At 37.1% G+C, this 25,311-nt stretch overlaps 1 protein-coding gene across 9 annotated transcripts in view; it reads right to left on the reverse strand.

The window, feature by feature from the left end:
* The window catches only part of LOC140060078 (ryanodine receptor 2-like), an 82,396-nt gene that overhangs the window by 47,023 nt on the left and 10,062 nt on the right, over positions 1-25,311 (reverse strand). For all 9 annotated transcript variants that reach the window (XM_072106143.1, XM_072106140.1, XM_072106145.1 and 6 more), the window contains exons 3-23: positions 24,157-24,255; positions 17,284-17,355; positions 15,938-16,013; positions 15,468-15,580; positions 13,997-14,108; positions 13,324-13,420; positions 11,541-11,615; positions 9,769-9,827; positions 9,215-9,312; positions 8,536-8,655; positions 7,158-7,199; positions 6,921-7,042; positions 6,264-6,388; positions 5,699-5,763; positions 4,954-5,089; positions 4,337-4,438; positions 3,656-3,908; positions 2,621-2,859; positions 2,029-2,221; positions 1,370-1,580; positions 103-311 (exon numbers count right to left, since the gene is read on the reverse strand). In XM_072106143.1, the coding sequence (XP_071962244.1) occupies positions 103-311; positions 1,370-1,580; positions 2,029-2,221; positions 2,621-2,859; positions 3,656-3,908; positions 4,337-4,438; positions 4,954-5,089; positions 5,699-5,763; positions 6,264-6,388; positions 6,921-7,042; positions 7,158-7,199; positions 8,536-8,655; positions 9,215-9,312; positions 9,769-9,827; positions 11,541-11,615; positions 13,324-13,420; positions 13,997-14,108; positions 15,468-15,580; positions 15,938-16,013; positions 17,284-17,355; positions 24,157-24,255 (2,618 nt within the window). The remainder of the gene's footprint in view (positions 1-102; positions 312-1,369; positions 1,581-2,028; positions 2,222-2,620; positions 2,860-3,655; positions 3,909-4,336; positions 4,439-4,953; positions 5,090-5,698; positions 5,764-6,263; positions 6,389-6,920; positions 7,043-7,157; positions 7,200-8,535; positions 8,656-9,214; positions 9,313-9,768; positions 9,828-11,540; positions 11,616-13,323; positions 13,421-13,996; positions 14,109-15,467; positions 15,581-15,937; positions 16,014-17,283; positions 17,356-24,156; positions 24,256-25,311) is intronic.

Genomic DNA, 25,311 nt, shown 5'->3' on the forward strand with positions numbered 1-25,311 from the left:
TTTTTATTTATTTTATCAACGTTTGCATTGAAACAAGATATTGATAATGCTAATATAAACAAAAATTAAGTATTGTTATTAATTGTTTACAACACAATTTACCTCAATGTCTCAAATGCCATAGAAATACTTGAGTTTCTTTCTTCCTCTGATAGTGTGTCAAAGGGCGCAATGGATGGATGAACCTTCTTCACATCATCTCTAAGCTTCCCCCAGGTCCATCCACCGTCAATCTTATTCATGCACCACCTCTCATGGATGTTCTCAGCTAAGCTGTCACGTAAGATCTCTACATATCCTGGTAGAAGAACCTGTTAAAGAAGAAGGAAATAGAATGAGTTAATCCATCAAAAGAGGTTTCTGTAGATTTAAGTATTTAACTACAACAATGTGGCATTGACTGACATGGAAACTAGAAACTTTACCTACAAGTGTGATTTGCCCAAATATGATGGTGATATGCCCAAATATAATAGTGATATGACATCATCATGTCCATATATGGGCACATCACATAAAGTTTGATATTGTAGATAAAGCTTTAGGAGAAGTTTGTGGTGCCTGACTGACACTAGTTATAAATATAAATAAATATAAACTTTATTAAACATACGCCTTTAAATCGACGGCACACGTTCTTCTGGACGGTGCGTTCTTACATACATTACGTTAGCCTGAAGGCTAAATAAAAGTAGTAAATAAATAAATAAATAATAAAGTTACTAAAGTCATTTTGTCCAATTGTAGGATCACACAACTGCAAAGACTGTTATTTGATTTGCTGAGTTTACAAACCTTGGTAAACTAGTTTGTCAAGAAGGAAGGAAGTTTTTATTTTTTTTTTTATTTTATGTCTTTAGGCAATGTGGCCAAGGATTACCAATAGTGAATTAATCACTGTGCTATCAGATAGGTGGTAATCCGCCTGATACAGGGGCTCTTTTGTGAACCAGTTCACCGGGGTAACCCCCTACTCTTTTCGAATAATGAACTGGGTTCTTTAGTGCACACAGGTTATAACTGTGTACACTGGATCTATGGTTTATAGTCCTTATCCGAGAAGACTTGTTCCACCACCAGAACTAGGAGCGAGTCGGCCTCGAACCCTTGCCGATGTTGTTGGCTCTTTAGGTACGGTAAACAGCGCCCCTTTCTTAACCGCTCGGCCGTTTAACTTCTATAAACATATTTTCCGCAAATTGACAAAGGTTTTCAGCTGGTCTACACTAGCAAATGTGATGATGATGTCATATCACTACCATATTTAAGCATATCACTAATATATTTTTTTGTCACATAAAATTTGATAGTGTGGACAGAGCTTTAGAAAACTTGGAAACTAAAGTTTGCTAGTGTAGATTACATTTACCTGGTTGGTATCTACTGGTGTTGGTACAAAGGTTGTATACCCACGAGATGCCTCAGGGCCAGCCAGTACATTTTCGGTAAGGTTACCAAAACCAAAGCATGGTTCAATGCAAAGTTGCTGTTTAGGAAGGATGGATTCGCAGATGGCGGCAAATCCCTTCGGTGCCGTAAACTTGAAACGTCCGTTCTTTCCACCAAACAAAAACCGTACACTGTGAAAGCAAAGTTATAGTTAGTTCCTTAAATTATAACTGGTAGAGTTTTAGCCTAATTTATAGATATAAACAACAGTGGCTAAATGGACCAGAACACAGAGGCAACCTTAAACTCTTTTAAAAAAATGCAATAGGTTATTTTTAAGTGAACATGGGCCAAATTTATACACTGGATATCCAGGTTTTAATCTCTATGAAGAATACTTGAACTTGGTTCAGGAGTGTCTTGAACCTGTTCTGATATTATGGTTGTGGTTTGCAGTCCCCTGACTTAACAATGACCACTTGATTTAACATTGGAAGTAAAGTTTAAAGAGATTTAAAATAAATACTATTTAAGAAATACTTAGATGTGGATTTTCAATAAATTGGAAATTGTCGTCTCGGTCAATCCTAAGAAAGAATCTGATTGCAGAAGGTTAAAAATTGTTAATGAGATCCTTACCTGACCTTAGCAGATATTGATATAACAGGATAGAACATTCCAGTCAGATTAAAGCCCTCAAATGATGCTTTGATAGGGTTTCCGTTGACATGGAAGAGGACTCTTGGAATGCTCAGGTCAAAACAACAGCCTACGATATCTCCTTTGGTAAGAAGACGTGAATTGTTCCACATAGCTGGTTTTGACATACCGCCTAAAAACAGAGAATTTCAAATAAACAAATAATGTTCTGAGTCTAAAGCTCTGTCTACACTATCAAACTAGTGTGATGTTGTGTGCATTTAACAATAGAATTTGTAATATGCTTTAAGGACCTATTTCCAAAGGCTTGTTTACCTATCTTTCTAAAGCTCTGTCTACACTATCAAACTAGTTTTACAACAAAAGTGAGATGTACCTAAATATGGCAGTGATATGCTCAAATATGGTAGTGATATGACATTATTATGTCCATATATGGGCACATCACATTTGTTTGTTACATAGAGTTTGATAGTGTAGACAGAGCTTTATAGTGAAATTATTTTTCACTAGTAATAATGTTCTACAACTAATAATTGCAGGCCATGACATCAAAGAATAAATTACTCACCAGTCCATATATTCAGTCCATCAAAGGCAAAAGAGCCTAGATCATCCCCGACTCCGTTGCTTCCCCAGCCTTCACCTCCTCTAGGGTAAGGCCTGAAGCTGTCTGTTGTAGCCCAGCCAATACGGATATGAGGCGGCCTAGCGTTGGCCGTCTCCACTTCATCTATTGCCACCTCATAGTACCATTTCTTATATATTGCAGCACCCGTACTTAACCCAATAAAGATATTGGGTCTTAAACTGTAAGATAAAAGTATTTGTTCATCATACATACATGTTTTTCTTCATCAAAGTTGTCAATAGAAACAGTACAACAATATACATTATATTAATTACATATTTCTAGTTATATATATTGTTATTAAAGAGTGGGGTAGCCAAGTAAATGAGTACCTGGTTGAAAATACAAGGATAAGGCGGCGTGGAAAGGAACTGGCCACCCTACCACATAGTGCATCGGCTTAGTACAATGAGCTCCTAACAGCTCATTCCCCTCAGAATTCAGAATGAACACGTGACTTATTAGTGCCATAGATATATATTAGTGAAGACATATATCCCAATAGGATAGGAAAGTACAACCTCTAATAAAGGGACGCCTTCAAGACCCAAAAAGTGTCCTCTTAATATGGGGTGTCCTCTTAATATGGGATGCCCGCTGTAAGGTTGACCGTTGTTAATTTCATGAGGAATTGTGTCCCTAAATAGAGTGTCTCAAAGGAAGTGTTCTACTGTAGACATACAGTATACTGAACATGAACACAAGTGAGTCAATAGCATACTGAACTAAGTACAGTACATATTATAAGAAGAGAATTGTAATGTAACAGAATCTGATACTTAACACTCAATGTGTCATTAACAGAATGGGTATTGTATACTGTATTGTTTAATGTTCCATTAAGAATAGACGTATCTGTTTGCAAATCTAACGTATATGCAATATTAGACAGATTATATTTGTAAATGGTTAAATTCAAATATTTATTTTCGTTGCACTAATATTTACATTTAATGAATAAATAAAACCACTTACCTAATAATTTCATCAACTAATGCAGTTTGTAAAAGCAGATCGCGAGCCGGGAGTAAATTTTCACAGATAAGGTTTTGATTGGCACGAACGGCGACGCCATTACCGACGCATAAAGCGCAGAGTACGTCAAGAACTTTGTGATCACGGCCGTGTCGTTCAAGTTGTGATATCATTGACTTGATATGCTGTTCTTTAATTATGTGAAGAGCCTCTGGACTGCCAATTAGCACACAATGTAACACCTCAAGAACACCTATGTTTATGTAAGTAAAACAAAAACACTTTGATATATGGTTGGTATACAATTAAACTAATTTAATTAATCTATCTTTCATTAAATAACAAATACAAATGTAATAGTCCATTTAAATTATGGAGAATTATTCATTGAAAATTGAAAAATACTATTTGTTACTGTAATACACAAGTAAAATATATATGAGTGAAACTATTATTTAGAAACTAAATTTAGAACTAGTACAAAATAATAGATTTTTACTACCCTGGTTGGCTAGTCCGAAAAAAAAAAAAAAAAAATTAAATTAAGTCCTGCTGTTGTTATGGAATTTATTGATTGAAATGTATTTCTTGCCATTAGTAATACATGGCACTATTGTCATACAATGTCTCAGCCCATTAATTCTTGATTGGAAACTGGCAGAAGACATTAAATGTACATACCACTCGAAGCTTGTTGGTTTTCAAGTCTACCAACCAGCCAATCAAGTTTAGCTGCTTGAGCAAATAAGGCACAGTTGCTATGGTTATGCCGTATCATCGCAGCTGAAAAATATTTGGAAACAAAATTATGAAAACATGTATTACAAATATGTATTTTTAGATTTAAGAAATAGATATTTTACTATAAAGTCAAAATTCGTAACCAGATGGAAATAACATAAAAACATATATAAATATATTACAAAACTAAGATGAAACAGTCCATGGAATAGGATAATGTCAGTTTGTTCAGGTAAGCACGCCATGTGATCCACAATTGTCCAATCAAATGACAGGAATTTATTTAGGTGTTATATAATATAGACTACTAAATTTTGTGTTCATTTAGATTAGGCTGACACCAAGACAAGAATGGGCTTATACCTATAAGGATGGGCTTATACCTGAGTCAATAGTGCGTACTGTTGCACATCATATGACCCACAATCATCTAATCAAATGCCAGGATTATATTATGTGTTATATAATATAGATTAATACATTTTATGTTCATTTAGATTAGGCTGACACCCAGAATGGGCTTATACTTAAAAGGATGTAGTCAGTAGTATTTCTACCTATTAATTTGTAGAGGTAGTTGAGTATCTCTTTCCACGATTCACCAGCACTTGCCCCTGCTATAGCACCAAAATCACGACCAGTCTTGTACAGGCTAAGTTTATCTATTGTATCAAGCACCAGTGATACCATACCCTGAACAAGAAAAAAGGAAGACAAAATGAATGAAATGCATTAAATCATGACTGTGTTACAATGTTCACACCTGAGGAATTTGTTCGACAAAATTCGGTTTTTGAGGATTCAATGGCCGTATTCACTATTCACACTTCGGCTAAGGAAAACACCTACTGTTAAAACAATCTGTTATCTAAGTGAATACAATTTAAGGGAAATACTTAAATATTTATTGCGTTAATTGAAATACTTAATATTTTAAGGGAAATATCTCAATTATGATTGGTGAATGCGGCCACTGATCCTATAACAATACAACCCCTTTGGGACACACCGTCAGCGTGGTTCCCACTAGAACGCAACGCAACGACGTATTGACGCAAAGTGCTGTATTGCGTAATCACAAGTTGGAACCAACGATAGCAATAGCAATAGTGCTACAAACATCGCAGGTTTGATTTCATGCAGACGGGGCAAACACAATTATTGGAAGGGCATTTTCTTCCGTTGCGTAGGTTGCGTTACGTTGCTAGTGGGAACCAAGCTTTAATATGCATTTTACTGTATAAACTCAATATACAGTATGTTAATACAATTAATTACAAATGTTTAATTCAGATAATATACCTCTTCATAAAATAAATCTTGTCGATTACGTAAAGCTTTCATTTTTTTCTGTTTTTCTTCATAAGCTGAAAAACAAGTTTTAAAATTGATATTGAATATAAAAGTACTGTATTGAAGATATAATAGAGCCATTCAAAGTCTGTGAAATTGATCACCTCCTCCACATTATTAGAGTCAAATGGCCGAGCGGTTAAGGCAGGGGCGCCGTTTACCGTACCTAAAGAGCCAACAACATCGGCAAGGGTTCGAGGCCGACTCGCTCCAAGTTCTGGTGGTGGAACAAGTCTTCTCGGATAAGGACTATAAACCGTAGGTCCAGTGTACACAGTTATAACCTGTGTGCACTTTAAAGACCCAGTTCATTATTCGAAAAAGAGTAGGGGGTTACCCCGGTGAACTGGTTCACAAAATAGCCCCTGTATCAGGGGGATTACCACCTATCTGAAAGGACAGTGATTAATTTACTATTGGTAATCCTTGGCCACATTGCCTAAAGACATAAAATAAAAAATAAAATAAATAACTTATTATTTAACATTTTTTGGGTAAAAATAAAATAACTTACTAATGTCAGTTTCAGGTTCTTCAAAATACTTAATAAGGTCCTCTAAACATTTAATAAGATCGTCTAACGAGAATCTATCCCATAATGCTCTGTCATCCATTTCATTTCTTAAAGAATCAAGAGCTCTGTAAAAAGAATAGATTATTGATAGATTTTAATTTATTGATTTGTATGGATTAATTTATTTTATTGGCTAATTTACACAATATTTATTCAATGAACTTTTTTAGGGATTTATGCATTTTTATCGAATTTTAACTTCCAACTTGTAAGTTTTGTGTACTAATGTGTGTGTATTCTTTTTTCTTATTTTCTATTTTTTTTTTTATATTTATCTGTTTTTTATCGTACAAATATTTTCCAATCTTTAAGATGATAAATTTCTATTGTTATTTTATTATGATAATAGAAAAATAAAGCATTTCGGTATTCAGTAACATAATCATTTTAAAGGAAATGTGGCTTAGTGCTTGCTTAGGGTCATTGGTTCAAATCCTGCCATTGTTCTGTGATTCAAAACAGTGCAATTACTTAAGCCTCACATGAGACTTGGTTTACAAAGCATGGATTTTTCTCATCTTGTAATTGGCAAGTTGTGCTTGTTGTTGGATGGTGTCGAAATAAAAAAAAATAAAAAAATATTCTTTTTTGACATACCGGATAAATAAATGGAATATGGTGGCACTTTTCCTGATGATACCTGCAGATCTCGATTCTTCCTGACGAGCTCGGACAACAGAAAATCCGTCATCCATATGACCTTCAGAATGCACCACCACCTGTAATATGCGGATTTAACTAATTTGAATATTCATAAAGCTTGTATATTACATTATATGTTGATCGTTTTTGTTTTTTTTATAATAATCTATTTATAAGTCTTTAATTTTGTACCTTTCTTTCTGCCACTTGCCCAGAAACTCCAGTGTCTGAAACCTAAAAATAAACGCAATGACAAACAAGATTAGATTAGTCTGGTGTTAAATCAATTTCACATTCTTCTACAGTAGTATTGATATACCGTATTTGACAGAGCATACATTAAAGGCCCGTTTATACTAGGACGATAACAATCAACAATAAATAAACATACATTTTTCTTTTATAAAACAAAAGAAATTTGAAAGCTTTTGTTGTAGAACTATAGGATAATCATCTACATGATGATTGTTATACTTTTTAGATTTCTTTTGTTTTATGTATGAAAAATATATATTCATCTATTTATCGTCGATCGTTATCATCCTAGTGTAAATGGGCCTTTTGTCTTATCTTAGAATATAATTCCACCCCTGATTCAGACTGAATTCTGACACAAGACTGTTGCTGAAATTAGATGCAAGTTTTGAAACATAATAGAGCAAGATTTTGCACAGAATATGCAAGACGATTATAAACCATTATGCTCAAATATCAATTTAAATTGGCACACTACGATTTTCTTAAAGATATGCTGATTAAAATGCTGAGGATGAAAGGCACATCAGTTATAATTAGGCCGTAAATTAGTAAAGTACAATTTGTAACAAAATAAAAAGTACAGTCAGTTAAAAAATAAATTATGTATTATCATGTTTTTTAAATTTGTATATTTAAATTTTTTAGTTTTGTATTGATGTTGTTTATGTTTTTGTTTTCAGTTACAGTACTGTGGTACAGATATAGGTCCACCTAGATTATACAAGTTGCTTTTGAGTCAGTCAGTGAAGGTAATGGTACTATTAATGACATAAATGCTGTTCTTTCTTTTTAATAAGGCCTGTAAAGACTGTATTATTTGTACATATTATATTACCTATCACGAACTTGTGGAAGAACACCTTTATTTTATGGTGAACGAGTTTTATATTTTGTACTTTTGTATTTTATAATTTCGTGAATAAATAAAGATTTTGATTGATTTGTCGTATTATATTTGGGCACATCACATTTTTTTTCCACATAAAGTTTTAAGATAGTGTAGACAGAGCTTAAGGAAAGTAACTCAATTTATGTAACATGTACCGCAAAAATCTTTAAAAAGGTCAAGGGGCATAAATACTAAATGAAGAGTAGGGAATCGTCTCCCGGTGTGATGGTCTGGTAGGTGCTGCACTGCTGGCTGCCGTGGGTCCGTAAAGGGTCTAATCCGAATTTACTTTCCAATTAAGCTCGAGGACAAAGTGTAAATACCTTTACCCTTTTTTACCTTTGTATGTCATTGTATTTTCATGTAAGCGATTGTCACTGTCATGAATTTCCGCAAGGACCAAATAAATCTGAATCTACTCACTAAGTATGTTAACCAGAGCCCTGATGAACAGTGTTGTATAAAGACAGTTGAGTCTCCATATTTTATTTCTGCTTGCCGCATTCCTAGTTCCCCTTTGTTGTCAAATTCTTCCTGTTCCTCCTAAATATTCAAAATAAGTAAACATTATTTATGAAATTTTGGTAATTCAACAGGTCAATGACCTGTGAGTTTTTATAGAATTGGTGTAATATCAGGCTATCAAAGAGTATAGAATAAGAGTTGCCCATTCTAAAGTATTTTTGTGCTGAAAAAAATATTTTAAAATCAGTTTTTATTCTTTAACAACTGGAAAATAAATAAATTACATATTTTTAATATTGTCTAAATTGCAAACTCTAGGCGAATTCGAGAGATTCAATGATAATCCAGTGGTATGAGATTAAATGGAAATATCTTGGGAGATTCCATGAAAATCTAAAAAGAAACCATGGCACTAAATCTCTGTCTACACAATCAAACTAGTTTAACAAAAAAAGTGTGATATGCCCAAATATGGTAGTGATATGCCCAAAAATGATAGTGATATGACATCTTCATGTCCATATATGGGCACATTACATAAAGTTTGATAGTGTAGACAGAGCTTTAAAAAGAATCCAGGACAGTTTATCACAGAGAATCCACAAAATGTGATTTCAAATACATTGATCTCGCATACCTTTGACTGTCTAAGGCAAAATACACTACTAGTATAGTCAGCATTTGTCTTCGGTGCAATAAAAACATCTTTTTCTTCATTAATGGCAAGATATTTTCCTAAAAACGAAACAAATAAATAACGAAAAATAAAATAAATCAATACAAGATGAACTAAGGCTGTGTTCAGACTTTAACAATTGAAATATCCAACTCTTGAGTTTTTGAAACAGCTGGTTTATCTGAAAACTTACACCACACGCAACCATTACAAGTGTAAATTGTAAAGTCCGAACAGGCTCTAAGATGACTTAGATTGATTCAATACAAGCTTGTTTTGTATGGCCAGCTGGTCAAACTTTTCAGGTGAAATACAAAACGCAAGTGACACAATGTTGTTCGTACACTCAGATAATGAATGACCAGGAAGTTATGTTGTTTATGTTTACAAAGGTCTATTGTGATGTGCTTGCTATTGTTTATGAAAGACAAAGGTATATTATTGGATGGTATGACAGGAAAAGATGGCAAAGAAAGGTACAGTAAGGTAATAATTAAAAGATTAGAAATTAATACCTGATGTTATATGTTTAATTCGACAAGGTTGTCCCCAAGCAAGATAACTACCATTCCATCTGAAAAGATCAAACATACATTTAAATTTATTTAGCATTTAAATGTAAATGGGGTATAATCCGCGACTTGCAGCCTACTGGGCTGAATTGCGCATGTCGAGTGCTGCCACCAACCGACGTCCGTTCGTCTGTCCACAACGACAGGGGCTATGGATCAGTACAACGGGGTAACCCCCTACTTTTCCAAAAGCTGTACTGGATTTTTTGCACACCAGACTGGACCTCCAGTTTTAAGTCCTTATTTGAGAAGCCTTGTTCTACCACCAGAACAATAGTTGAGGAGTGACTTGATCATGTGCCGATTATATAACTACTGTATGGTTTGCCTTAAACAGCTTTACCACTCTACTCAACTTTGTCTTTGTTTTACTAGCATTACATTTCTTTCTTTCTACACATTTTCACTGGGTTGTTATTCTATTCACTTGCTATTTTGTAAAATGAGGCATGTCATCATCAATCCGTGTCCCTTTTTTCATCACAGAGATTATGTACAGTATCTGTGATGTTTTGATGTTGATTGTTATTTTAGTTTAATAAACCAAGTTGGTATCATATCATGAATTTCTGTATATGTATTATTTATTTATACCAGGGAGACATTTTCGTGTTTATACAAACTATAAAATTGTCTTGAATATGATTTGAATCCAGAATAAACTTTTGTTATCCATTAAACTAAAGTGGGTGGCCTCATTTTTAGAATTCTTAATACTAGCATTCAGTTTATCCTTCAATAAAGTGTAAAACACATAATAGATAGAAAGATGCCCATATTCAGAGATAATACATTATTCTGTATGGGAAACTATTAAATTCATATTCCATATGTGTAGTGGTAGATACTATATCATAAAATCAATACCAAAAATATACTTAATAATAATAACAATAGAATAACAAGGAATATGATGAATTCAATAATACCACGAAAATATTAATATTTAAATATAAATCCAAAGGCAAATTACTGAAAAAATGACAATGCTGTGGGTATCAGTGGCGGGATCTCAATGGAGATACAAAAAAAAAAGCGAAAAGCTAAATCAAAATGATAAGTAAAACAGCCAGAAGAGTTAGTGGAGCTTTCGAGCAACACTAGCCCTTCATCAGTGCATAAGTTATATAATGTGTGTATATATAGTATTCATCATTAATTTTCATCTTTACTACAATATCAATAAATGAGAATTTAAAATAAGTTATATAATTTGTATATATGGTATTTATCGTTTATTTTCATTTTTCATTAAGAAATTATAATTTAAGCAGATATTGCCGCCACGATGATATAAGCAACAAAGAAATTGAATTGGATTAAGTTGTATTGGCGTCATTAAAGCGTCTTATAAGAATAGAATATACTCTAAAAATAGCGATTATCTAAACTTATTTTATACATTTATGAATGTAATTTGACTGTTGATAATAATAATAATAATTATAATTTGAGAAAGCTTCAAGTTTGTTACAACAACGCATTACTTAGTTTACACAATAGTGCATCAACTATGTTTATTAGTCATGGTTAGATAAAGGAATAAATGAATATTTGTGTTGTAATTTTCTTGGTAAGACCGCTGACAAGTTCCAATAGTTAATTAATTAATTCTATATCTCCCTCCTAAATTGATATTAGAAGTAAAGAATGCTCTGCAAATGTCAATTAACTATCTATTTTGTTTATTTAGTAAATTACCATTAAATTCTTACCGTTTAGATATCAACTCAATTGACCAAAGTGATCTGGCATATGTTGACACTTCTCCACATTCGTAAACAACCTCACTAAAAAAACAAGAAATATGATAATAGGTTTGTAACATAAAATTTAATCAATATAAGGAGGATATATGGGGCAATCAACCATTTTATCATTTTCAAAGGAAAAACAAATGTGGTAAAAATATCAGAGTAACACTAATAGTAACAGTACCAATTAAAATAGTATTAGTAGAGCTAACTCTGATATCGCAGTTAAAAAAGGTGAGGTCCATGGAATACTACTACAGTATACCCTTACACCTCGCTGTCAGGGGACGCTGTCAGTAGCTCCCTAGCGACTATAATATGTTAAGCCGATTTTCCACTAGGCGAATTTGTTCGAGCGAATCGAATGCGTCAGGTTATACGCATGCGTAGATAGGGATTTGGAAGATGGAAACATGAATACGCATGCGTATAACCTGACGCTTTCGATTCGTGCTAACAAATTCGCCTAGTGGAAAATCAGCTTTAGCATGCCAAATATAAGTTATTTCTAGAAGCTTAGGTAGTCAACTTAAATTAAAGCTTAATATTATGAGCAATAACTCAAACATGATAAGGTAAACCAGGTAAAAGCTTAGGACAATTAGAATTAATTTTCAATTTAACACTTTACTCAATTACGTCTAGCCTTCGTTTGGTGTATCTTCCGAGTATTTTCACATTGAAACAACATGAACTGAACAATTTGTTACTATGGTAATAGCATTTACTATAAACAAACTTAACATTCTTTGGTGTGATACATGTTATCATAACGTCGGTACTTTGTTTTGATCAGCTAAAAATGTAAGTAATTTCAAAGATAGCAAAATTATTTTGAGGAGTTGTATCACAGAAAGGTTTAGATAGACTGTTAATGTCGTTTAAAGAGATTTATTATGCTTTAAAGTAATTAAGAGGAATCATATCTCTTAAAGCCGGTACTTAAAATTTTGAAATTTATCTCAATTCTTGGACAACTAACAACATGCAAGATGTAATTCAACTTTGTAGCAAAATAATTTTTCTAGCTAATTTTTTTATGCTAATTAACCCTGGTTCTCGTCCAGGGAACCAAGACCATTCATCAATTTAATTGCTTTGTTCGGATGATAATATAAATGTGCAATAATTTTATTTTGTGGTGAAAGTTTTAAAAACTGGTCTAACCATCCCTTTTTTCATAATACAGTAAAAATGAAAAATTTATAAAAAAAAACAACTAATTTCTTATAGCATAAAATTTGAATAAAAACTGTATATTTGCATATTAATTAAAGTATATTTAAAAGACTATTAAACTAATCTTATTTGAAATCTCAAACCTATATTTTATTTTATTTTTTATTTTATTTATTTATTAACTTTTTGTCTAGGGCCGAGTTTCCACAGCCAAAAATTAACCGATAAATAAGCGATAAAAATTAACCAGTATTTCATCTATAAACAGGGTTTAACCGATTCTATTCGGGAAAAATTACCTGATAATTATCTCATTCAAATCAGATAATTATCCATAAATACGATCATTTTTAACCTTTGACCTGAAGGAAAAATTGTTGCAATGTGATTGGGCATCTGGTTGTTTGGTAATGACTGATCATGCACACTTTATTGGTTAAAAAATTATTTTGTTTTGGCTTCGGAAACACGGCCTAGGAGTTTAGCCTGACTTCGAAAAAACAGTTTCACAATGAAGAGTGTATTACATGTGAAGCAATGGAATCCACATAAATTCATGACATACCTAATGCTACTGTCATCTTTACAATCTTCAGGAACTGTCAGGAATTCATTGATGTGACCATGAGAGAAGCGCAACACATCTAAACCATTTAGAAAACCTGAGAAAAAAATAATGTTGAGAAACATCATATGTTGTAAACAAAAACCCATATATACAAATGATGCGCCTATATTTGGTCAGAAGTGTTGTTATGCCCATTTAAGCCTAGATCCACCACTAAGGCGCAGGACCACACAACGTTTTTACTTATATTATACTCATATTGTATCATATTCTTTATCATATGCTATGTGAATAAATAAACTTAAAATTAGCACATTCCTACCTTCTAATTAGGTTAAATTTGGGTGAAATTACTTTAAAATGATTGTTAATGCAATCTAAATTTTTCCAATTTTCTTATCCAGACTATATTCATCTAAGTCAGCAGTGGCGTAATTCAGAGGCTTAAGGCCCCTGGTTTAGAAACTCTAAGTGGCCTTCCAACGTTGGAGTTCTCTGGCGTTTTTAGCCTTTTTTGACATATTTTAATGCCTTTTTTCCCTCCCTGTCCTGCTCAGGGGCGCCTACAAGTACAGGGGACTCTGGGTTTAGACAGTGAGCCCTCATAGCCATTACGCCACTGCATATCGGTATAGTATTTGATAGTATTCATACACTGTATTGTACGTACCCATTGCCCGTGATTTGACAGACCCGGAGCTGACCGGCATTGCCGTCCATAATGCCTTCTGGAATGATGCCTGCACTCTTGATTTGCTATTTCCTTTAGGAGTTGATATATGCTGGAATTTTAACAAATTATAGAAAATTTAAAGCATTTTCATACAGTAAAAAAATACAAAAAAGTGAAATTCTACATATGAATGTTATTTATGTTTTTACACGGTACTATATATCTATATCTTTTTTGGATTATGCACTTAGCAAATAAGTAGTCTGTTGACACAACAACTATTTGTTGCTTAGCAACTCGATACTTTTTGTAATAATATATTATCATTATTTGGATTTTCAGTAAATGTCATGTTTAATGTCAAATGTTAAGTAAACATAAATAATGTTTATTTACAACCATTTTGTGTATTTTTATCCAACAAACTAATCTTATAAAATGTTAATAACGTTTGGCTGAGCTAGTGCCAAGGATGTAATAATAGAGTCATCATTCAATCTTCATTACAAGTGCAATTCATCGGCCATTACAATAAAATTCCTCCAAGCAACACGGAAACTTAGATTACGAAGCTTTTTTATTAATTACAATTTATGATTTTAAAGAAGCAAAAAAAAAGCAAAAACAAAACAGTAAATTTCTTTTAGATGCATCAAGTCACCTAAGCAGGGGATCGGGATCTCAACAGGTGTAAATTGACAGTTTATCATTTAAAGGTTTTGGTCCCTACAATTGTCTCTCGCTTTTGTAGTCATAAAAATCAACAAGTACGTTATTGAAATCGGATTTTAAACTACGCTGTTATGCATATAAATATAATGTTGATGTTATCTGTTGTGAAGCAAAATAAAAATCATCAAGCACGTTAATGAAACAGCTTTCTAAACTATGCTCTGCGAATAAATATAATGTTAGCATTATCCGTTAAATTTATGGTTTACATGTTCGTGCAAAAACCTCCTCCATTGCTTACTGATGATGATTCCTTGTATCATGATTTACAGTAACAAGATGATGCGGACGGATACACCAACTGTTTTCATCTACCATTTTAATAGGCTCTTACCATTCATTATATTCATCAACATAATTCAATGTTAAAGTGTAATTTAAGAGCGTTCAAGATGGTAAACTGCTAACCAGGATGTTGGTTACATTTAACCTATTATCTGTTTCTTTGTTGTTAAGTATTCATTGTTGCTTATTAGCATATATTAACCTTTTACGAATGTTTATCATTTGGTATTATTCCAGATGACTAAAATAATATTTAATATTTATAACATTCAATGGTCAAAGGTCATGCCTGGCTATTTCACCCTCTAACCTTTGTGTTTAATGTGGTTACAGATAGTTACAAGATATCTTTCTGATGACACTAACCAGGATGAGGTCATTCCCCACTCTGACCTTCTTAACCCCTGACCTTTGTGTGTTATATAATGTGGTCCTTAAAACTACTACTTACAAGGTATCTTTCTGATGACACACTGACCAGGATGAGGTCATCTCCCACTCTGACCTTCTCACCCTCTGACCTTTGCTTTGATGCTGGATGAATTGTCCACCAACATGCCTCACCTAAAAAAACATTCAACCAGATTATTTAAAAAATGTATCAAGTTTTTCTGAACTAAACCAGATGGTTTTTATTATCATCAAGTTGAGAGTGGTTTGGCGTAATGGTAAGGAGTACCGACCTAGCACGTAAAAGAGACATGTGTTCGAGACCTGTTCCACATTATTGTTTGCATCCCGTGGGCAAGATACTTTACCCACAATACATTGCCTTATCCTTTGGATTAAAGATCTTGGTCCAATGTAAATACATTACACAAAGCAGGAACGAAACTTGGTACACCATTCGAAAAAAGGGTAGTGGGCACTACGAGTACACTAGATAACATCATTTTATATATTCATTAAAATAAACCATACCTTGTGCTGTTTCCTGAAGACCGACATCAAAAGCTAGTTTATCAGTTGACGAGCTGGTTGGTAAACATGACAAATACTAAAACAAACAAAAATTCTGGGAACTAATTTTCAATGAATGATGAATAACTGATTGATTAAAATAATAACATAACAATGATAAAGATGGTTCTACTGTATAATTAAAGATGTATTGTCCCCCAATAACATGAACAATGAAGAGTAATTAAAACAGACTTTGAATATGTTATTTTATACTTTTAATAAAGTTAATCAGTTTCGTAGAAAAAAAAGGGGAAAAAAAGACAAAATAAACGGTTCAATTCAACCAAAAGCCCATGGCTGGCAGCCAATTTGACTATTTTTTGCTTTACATTTTTTTCAGGTGAATAATTTATTTTTGATCCAATTTTTGGTCAAAGTTGGCATATTAAAAAAAAATGTTTAATTATTTTTTCAGGGGGACAATATATAAATTCTGAAATTATCAATACATTAATATTGTTCAAATTATCAAACAGCAATAATAATAATAATCAACATATTTCACTATTTTATATCAAATGAAAATGAAATAACATAATTATGGTGTTTATCTATACATTTTCAAGGTTACAACGTTAAATGTTAAAACAGCATGATTAGCTGCTTCCCGTAATAAAGGCATATAATAATAATTGATATTATAATAAACTGTTGGAAATCAGTCAAAAAGCTTCCTCGATGTAATCAATATGAGCGCGTAAAGTAATAAGTGTCACGGCCAAAGCAATAGTTTTGTGTTGCATCAGGTATAAAAATCGTGTGATGAGTTAAGCTCTGTCTGCACAATCAAATTTTATGTGACAAAAAGATGTGATGTGCCCATATATGGACATGATGATGTCATATCACTACCATATTTGGGCACATCACACCTTTTTTCCAAACTAGTTTGATAGTGTAGACAGAGCTTAAAGTCACCCGACTTTTGGTCTGTATCTAGATTTCTCCAGTATCATAGGAATATTTAGTTTCACGTGTCCAATAACATATCCATACTAACCCATAACCTAAACTTACATGATACAGGCACCACATGTGATTACAGATGAGATACTGTATTACCAAATATGCCATGATACTGTGCAAATATTGTAGTATGTGGAGATATAGAACTGTGAGTTCAAGTATAGTTGATGCATGAAAATATTGTGTATTTTTAACCCATTTTGACCATTTAATGATTGTCAAACTGACGTTTATAATTGGTATTTTCACTTTAATTCAATTTGAATTTGAATTATTTATTTTTTTCAGAAAACAAAATACCTTGTATTGTTCACTTTTGAATAAAACAAAATACAAACCATTGAACTGACTGCATGTGTCAGTAGGACAGCGTGTCCATACAGTAATGTCTTGTGGCCTACTTGTCCACCCTTGTGATTAAAAAAAAGAAGAAATTATAATTTAAAATTCAGAGTTTTCTGAGAGAATGTTATGTGGGTACGCGTTTCTTTCTTCACTCAATAAAAAAAATGTAATGAAGAAAAGGAATACAGTAGGTTTTTCTTTAAAATTATTCATTTAATAGTTACTGTAACATTTTAAACAAACAGGAAAGGAAAATGACAATATTCATCTAAAATATTCTTAATTATCGTTGAGACACAGCGACGTTTTGCCATATTGCCTAATTAATGAAACCCTAATGAAATACAGGTTGTCACGTCAACCAGTATCTAGTACTAGCTCTCGTCTCAACAGGCTGATCAATAACCAATGAAGCAGACACATAATTATACTCTTAACATCAAGTGGTTCGTTTACGTTATATACACACATTGGTATAAACATATGAAGTAAACCTCACTAATGATCATAAATAGGGTGGGCATAATGGGGGCTGATGTTAATATGGTCTTAGGATAACATATGAGTAGTTAAGTAATTAATTATGAGTAAACCAACCTAATTAATGTAGCATCAGGAAGGTATAAACATTTATTTTTATACCTCCATGGTAGCATTATGTTTACCATGACAACCACTCTAGCCACTAGTATGGTTGTTCAAGTTTTAACACTTTGTGACATTTGGATTTTGAACTCTTTTATTTTGTTTTGTTATGTATTTGTTCTTTTCTGACGAAATAAATGAAATGAAAAAAAAAAATTACAGGATGGATAAACTATATTGATCATTCTTATATTATAATAAAGTCTGGTTTAAGGCTTAGGGAGTGGAGTAGAAAAAGTTGTGAGTTACAACATTGGCACTAGGTCAGGATTGAACCAGGGATCTTGGGATTAGAAGGCAAGCTCCAAGCTCCACAATCTACAGCTATCACATTAATTACACAAACCAGTAGTGGTGTTAGTAGTCTATGAGTGCTAGCTTACCTGTATAAACCGACAATAGCCCGTGCTCTCCAGAGGGAGGGCTTAGATACGAAAGTGAAAAGTTCCTAGAACACCCCTGCATTATAATGGACCCGTCCGCAACCACGCCCTCATGTGGGAACGTACCAACGTACCACCGTCATCATTTTCCGCGTACTTGACTGCGGGGACGGCGGGAGGGAGTTTATACAGGTAAGCTAGCACTCATAGACTACTAACACCACTACTGGTTTGTGTAGTCTATATCGTGCCTAGCTTACCTGTATAAACCGACAATAGCCAGATTAGCACCGGACTAGAACTAGTCGGCGGTGGGAGTAAGTTAACAAAGAGCAGAGCAAGTGAGGTGTACATACCTATAACCTAGGCTTTAGCACCGCTGCTGCTACTGGCGCCATGGTTGCAGAAATGTCCCTTAAATAATGCTCAGTAAACGAAGTCTGTGTCCGCCACCATGCCGCTGTCATAATGTCTGATATAGAACCGCCAGCGTACAACGCGAAGTGCTGGACGATTCATAAGCGGCCCGAGTCGCTGCCACGACCCAGTTGCAATCGTGGATTTTGCGGCCGGCCGATACGGGGGCACCGATGTGACGAATAAGTGAGATATACCCTCTCGCAACGTCTCTGTACGGTGGATGTAGAATTTGAGTGCTCTTACCGGGCACCAGGATGTGTCCTCTACTACCCCCGAGAATGCGGACATTGATGGAACGAACACAGCCGGCGAAAAATTTAACGTCTGGGACTTGGCCAGAAAGTCCTTCCTGAATAATAACCGGACTCCACCACGCTCAAATCGTATATGGCCTGGCTCTAGCGTGAGCGCATGTAGCTCGCCTCAGCGTTTACATGAGGACAACGCCACCAGAAACGCTGTCTTAAGCGAGAGATTATCTAATGAAGCCTTGCTCATTGGCTCAAATGGCGGGCGAGTGAGTGCGGATAGAACGACGTTAACGTCCCAACGTGGAACTAAGACCTTAGACGGAGGTCGCTCTCTGAACATACCGCGTAACAACTGCGTGATTACTGCGGAAGTTGAAAACCGTCGAGCCATTCTTGAATGGCGGCGTAATGGCCGCAATCGCGGACCGGTAGCCTGACACCGTGCGCACTTGCAAGCATGATTCGTACAGGTAATGCAGAAAAGCGCAGATCTGACCCAAAAATATCGCCTTATGGTCTATGTTATCTTGTCCGCACCAGCGAAAGAAGTGTCGTAGACGGCTGTTGTAGACAGTGAGAGTCGACTCTCTTCCAGATGATATGCCCGAGTCTCTGAGCTGGTCCCTGACCATGGCCAAACAGTCAGGTTCAGGGATTGTAGATTGATCGTCGAGAACCTCGCACGATTTTGCGTCAGTAGATCCGCGCGGACCGGAAGACGCAGCGGGTGATCGTAAAGAAGACTGGCAAGAAGCGGATACCACGCTTGACGAGGCCAGAACGGTGCGATCAACAGAACTCGGCATCGGAAGCGCTGAATGTGAGTCAGAACTATTGGTATGATCGATACCGGCGGGAACGCGTACGCCCATAAACCGTCCCATGACATGGACAGGGCATCCACCGCCCACGCACGTGCATCCCGGAATCGACTGCAGAATGTCGGGAGCTGCGTGTTCACTGACGTCGCAAACAGGTCTATGTGCGGCCGTCCGAAGTGGTCGAATATTTGAGTGGCTATGCTCGGCAACAGACGCCATTCGGTCGGGCGTAAAGCGAGTCGGGACAGCGTGTCCGCGACTCATTCTGGCTGCCCGGAATATGCGATGCAGTCAGCGTTATTCTGTGCGCGATGCACCAGTGTATGAGCGTCCATGTGTGGTAGCAAAGAGTCGGAGACTCCGTGCCTCCTTGTCGGTTGATGTACGCGACCACGGTTGTGTTGTCCGAGCAGACATGGACGTGTGAATTTTTTATGTTTGGAAGTAGCGCTTTCAACGTTCGGTCTACTGCCCAAAGTTCTAAGAGATTGATGTGGGCTAACGCCTCCTCGGCACTCCAAACGCCGGAGACGTGACTCTGGTTGGAGCAACCGCCCCAACCCGCTTCGGACGCGTCCGTTTCTATTCGGGTGTCCGGAATTGATCTCTGAATTGATCTGCCCACTAACAATCGGCCGTCCGTTAGCCACCATTGGAGGTGCGTTACAATGAACGCCGACATCGGGACCACTTTGTCTAATGAGTCTGAACCTGGCCGGTAGAAGGCTAACAGATGAACTACAGCGGCTGCATCCGTAGCCGACAAAACGGAACTAGATCTACAAAGCTGGCTGGGAAACCTAGCGTTCTCAGCCAGTCGTATGCTGTCGGAGCGGAAGCGGTAATCAGGCCTTGTATAGCAGCAAGGGCTTTGGTTACTCGTTTCTGTGAGGGGCACACTCTGCCCGACACGAGATCTATCTGCGCTCCGAGATACATGGGATGCTGAGTCGGCACCAGGCACGACTTTTCCCGGTTCACTATGAACCCTACGCGTTCCGTTACGAGAAGGACGCAATTGAGACTGCTCACCAGCCGGTCCTTGGACTGAGCCACGATTAACCAGTCGTCTAGATACATGAATATGCGAATGCCGTGCTTGTGAAAGAACGCACCGAGCGCTCGAACTATGCGCGTGAACACGCGTGGAGCCGTTGATAGGCCGAACGACATCGCGACGAACTGGTGAAGACAATTGTTGATTCGAAACCGCAACCAACGTTGGTCTTCTTTTGCGATTGGTACGTGAAAGTACACATCTTTTAAATCTGTCGATGCGGCTCAGTCTCCTCGTCTTAGCCCTAACAGGATCGATGAGACTGTCTCCATCCGAAACCTGCGGGGCCGAATAAATCGTTTGTTCAGACGTCTTAGATTCATAATTGGTCGCCAGTCCCCCGAGGACTTCTTGGTTAAGAATACGGTTGATTCGTGGCCCGAGCCCGCATGATGTTCTTCGACCCTTACTACGGCTCCTTTTTGGAGCAGCGTGGCAATCCCGTCCATAAGCACTCGTTGCTTTATTGGATCTTTGGGGATTGTGGTCGGACGAGGACCTCCACACACTGGAGGGCTCGTAAATTCTATGCGGTAGCCGTAGCTAAGTGTGGAGAGAATCCAGCTGTCTACCATCAGCTACTCCCACTCTCGGACGAACCGTAGGAGACGACCTCCCACTGGTCCGGCCCCCGACGGCACGGACCTCGCCTGCACGTTACCGGCACCTGCGGTCACCACGTCGCAAACCGCGGTCCCGACGTGCTCCCCTACCCGGCTTACCGCCACGCGCGGGGCGGGAATTACGGGGTCGCGACGGCCCAGGAGTCTGCCCAACCTCAGACTGATTACGGACCGACGGCGGCGGTTGTGAGATCGATGGCACCACCGGCAGTGGGGCTGGAGGCGTTTTGCGTGATCTCGTCTCGCGACGTGCCTCTCGCTCGCGAGCCCACTTATTTTTCTTCTCGGCGAAATTACCGTAGAAGAGATCCACAGCACCGAACGACCCGCTAGTTGTGAAGCGGTCAATTGACCCTCCGCACGGCGGCCGAGGTCATTGAAATTGTCACTTGTTGGTCCACGACCAGGCCCGTAAACTGCTGAAGCAAGCAGATCACGTCCGCGTCAAGGTGCCGTGGATGGTCCGGATCCGCGAGGAATGACAGAAGGTAGCCCGACATCAAGACCGTTCGTAACGACCGCGATTAGCGCCTCCTCAGTTCTGGCGGCCGAAGGAGACAGAAATCTGCCGTTGGCGTCGAGACCTTGATCCTCGCGCGCACGCTTCTTTCGCTGCATCCGGGATCGGTGGTGCCGATATATAGCGTTGAAAACTGGTCCTGCGGAGGCGGGAAGGCTGCTGCGAGATCTTGAGATGCAGCTCTACGGGTTTTAGGCTCCTTCGCTATAGCCTCTACCCTACCGACAAGTTCGGGATCCAGCGGCGCAACTGGACAAGTCGTGACCCGCTTCAATGGAGCACGCACCCCAAAGGTAGAGTACCTCTTCGAAGCCGGCGCGGGCGTCGGCGCGTCATAGGCGTACTCTACTCAAATGTACAAAAGTACAGCAGGAACCACACGATTGACAAGAGCCTGCAAACCGTCTCCACCCTGTGCGATCCTCACTAGGCAGCGAGGTCATGGTCCTGTCACTGTCGTACCCACCGACATCCGGCGATGGGTGCGTCCCTCGACCTTGAAAGTACTGCGGAGGCAGAACTGGCACAGGAGGATAATTAAGCGAGGATGCCGAGGGCACAACCTCCCTCGGTAGAGCTCGCACCGCTGCCGCGATGGCCTCCAGTACGGGTGGGAACAAACCCTCGTCCTGCGTACCACTCTGCGGTGGAGGCGCAGCGGCCGTTGCAAGCGCGCGGTCTCTTCTACTAGCGGGGCCACCTGAACCTCCACGGGTGCGGGGTCTACCACCCGCGCACGCCCCAACGGACGTCCGGACCGCGAAGCCGTCCAACGTACAAAAACGTCGCACGGCGACTCCTGGCTACAGGTGCGGCAGTGAATGCACAGCAAGTGGCGGTCCCACTTGACTGTCGCACGCTGGCCCCTGCATTGCCAACATTCAGACTTAGGCATATCCGGGCACAGAACGCAACCTAGCAAGATAAAGAACAATACAACCTGACGACGGCTTTGTTGTTGTTTCACGCAACAGTGCGTCCACGCCTCAGCTGAGGCAGTCCAGGTGGCAATGCAAATTGCTTTTCCTTTGTCTTCCGGTAGCGTGGCCGTTCCGGCCTAAAATCCAACGAAGTGGGTGTTGTTTTCTCCTTCTTAATCTTCCTTATATCTAAGGAAGACCCTCGGATCAACGATATATGAACAATATCAACTGCTGGTACTGCAACAGGCCGTGGGAATACACTCAATATCCTGGCCAAGTCAACTAGTAATCAGCGTAATAGAAATCTTTGTATAGTATGTACAGTGTACAATCCTAACACTTGGTATCATACGACGTAACGCTCTCACGTTACGAAAGAAAATGATGACGGTGGTACGTTGGTACGTTCCCACATGAGGGCGTGGTTGCGGACGGGTCCATTATAATGCAGGGGTGTTCTAGGAACTTTTCACTTTCGTATCTAAGCCCTCCCTCTGGAGAGCACGGGCTATTGTCGGTTTATACAGGTAAGCTAGGCACGATATAGACTGATTATTTATGAGATTATTATTATTCAAGATAAAACATGTCTGAAAAACTAGAAAACTATACCACTTTAAGTAATATTGCTCCTCTGTACTATATAAGTTCAATATGAATTAAAGGCAGAATTGGAAAATAAAGATACCCAAGAGAATTTAATTAGTTTTTTATGTACCAATCAATTTTACGATTACTGTATTTATTTCAGAACCCTTTTATGATGCTTTTGATATTAATCGACCGTCACACTTGGCATTTAAAATTTAGTTAATAATTATAATAAATTATAATAAACAATTGTTATATCTTAGCACAATAAGCGACAACAAACAAGCAATAACAAGTGACAAAATAACAGCCATGTGTCTAGACAAATGTACAATGTGATAGCTGACTCGGTGACCTCTGAATTGACCCTTTAGATGGATTTACGTACTAATCAAGGTGGACAGTTTCCAATTATTAAACGAAAAACTAAATACACACTTAATCCATATCTTTCCGTGTCTATCAATGGATTAGCTTAATCCATATCTTTCCGTGTCTATCAATGGATTAGCTTAATCAATGATGTAAATCTGCTTTAATCCAAATGTTTGATATAGTCTTGTTAAACCTTGAATTGATGAAAAATATACAGATTACTAAAAATAAACTCCAATGTTGGAGTGATTATTTACTGTTTCCATGGCGTCGGCTGTCACCATTTCTTGGAGTGCTTTTACCGATAGAGCCTGCTCTAAGTAAAACACACATGTTGTTAAGTCTGTTGGCGATTCCTATGAAAAAACGAAATTGAATAGTTCATAAAGTAACTTTTTTCATTAAAGATGCATTGTATATCCCCCAATAACATGAAAAATGAACATTAATAAAATCAGTCTTTGAATAGGCCATTTTGCAGTTTTAATAAAGTTATTAACTTCTGTAGAAAAAAAACAAAACAATAATGTTTTCACTTATAAAAAGACAAAATAAATCGTTAATTTTAACCATTGTCTGACAAAAAATGTATGAATTTTTTGCTTTGAATTACACTTTTTTTCAGCTAATTTTTATCGATCCAGTTTTTGGTCAAAATTAATAACAATTTTATGTGACATTAAAATGGCATATTTAAAAAAACAATTTTCAGGGGACAATATATCTTAAAGCAAAACACTTTCAATTCCCTAAAGAAATGTATATAAAAAATTACTGATAGCATTTACATTTAATTCCCAATGCTAGCAACAAATTTTAAATTGATTTCCAAGGCAGTACTGTTTTTTTAATAATTATAAAGAAATCAAGGTTGTCTACCTACATAAATAAATATGTTGGTAATAAATCATCCCAATTATGTACCTTTATTGACAAGTTATTTTAATTGAAAAATCAGTAGACTTCCATATTTTGGAATTTCCTGTCAGTGCACTGTATAACTTGCCTATATTTAGAATTACAATGTTATAAATAGATTTTACATCAAATCTATTTAAGAAAGTACAGTTGTATTTGAATAATTTTGAATAAATAATTACACTACAGTATATTACAATAGATTTTTAGCCATGTTTAGTTAGGCAAGAGAGATGTCTATGCTCATTTGAGCATGTGAGATGCTGCTCTGTCTACACATCTAACCAGGGAGATCTAAGGGCCTGTTCAGACCTACGGAGTTATGCTTTCGTATTGTACGCGGCGTACAAGTCCATAGGTCTGAACCAGGAAAAGATTAGTGGAAGCCACCTCGTACGACACTGATATTTCGTACGCTACGAAAGCTCAAGGTATGAGTTTAGTGGACGTCGCTTCCAATACGAAAGTCACGCATCGATGAATATGACCTAGGT

The sequence above is a fragment of the Antedon mediterranea genome, chromosome 10 (genome assembly GCF_964355755.1).
Source record: "Antedon mediterranea chromosome 10, ecAntMedi1.1, whole genome shotgun sequence".
Taxonomy (NCBI): Eukaryota; Metazoa; Echinodermata; class Crinoidea; order Comatulida; family Antedonidae; genus Antedon; species Antedon mediterranea.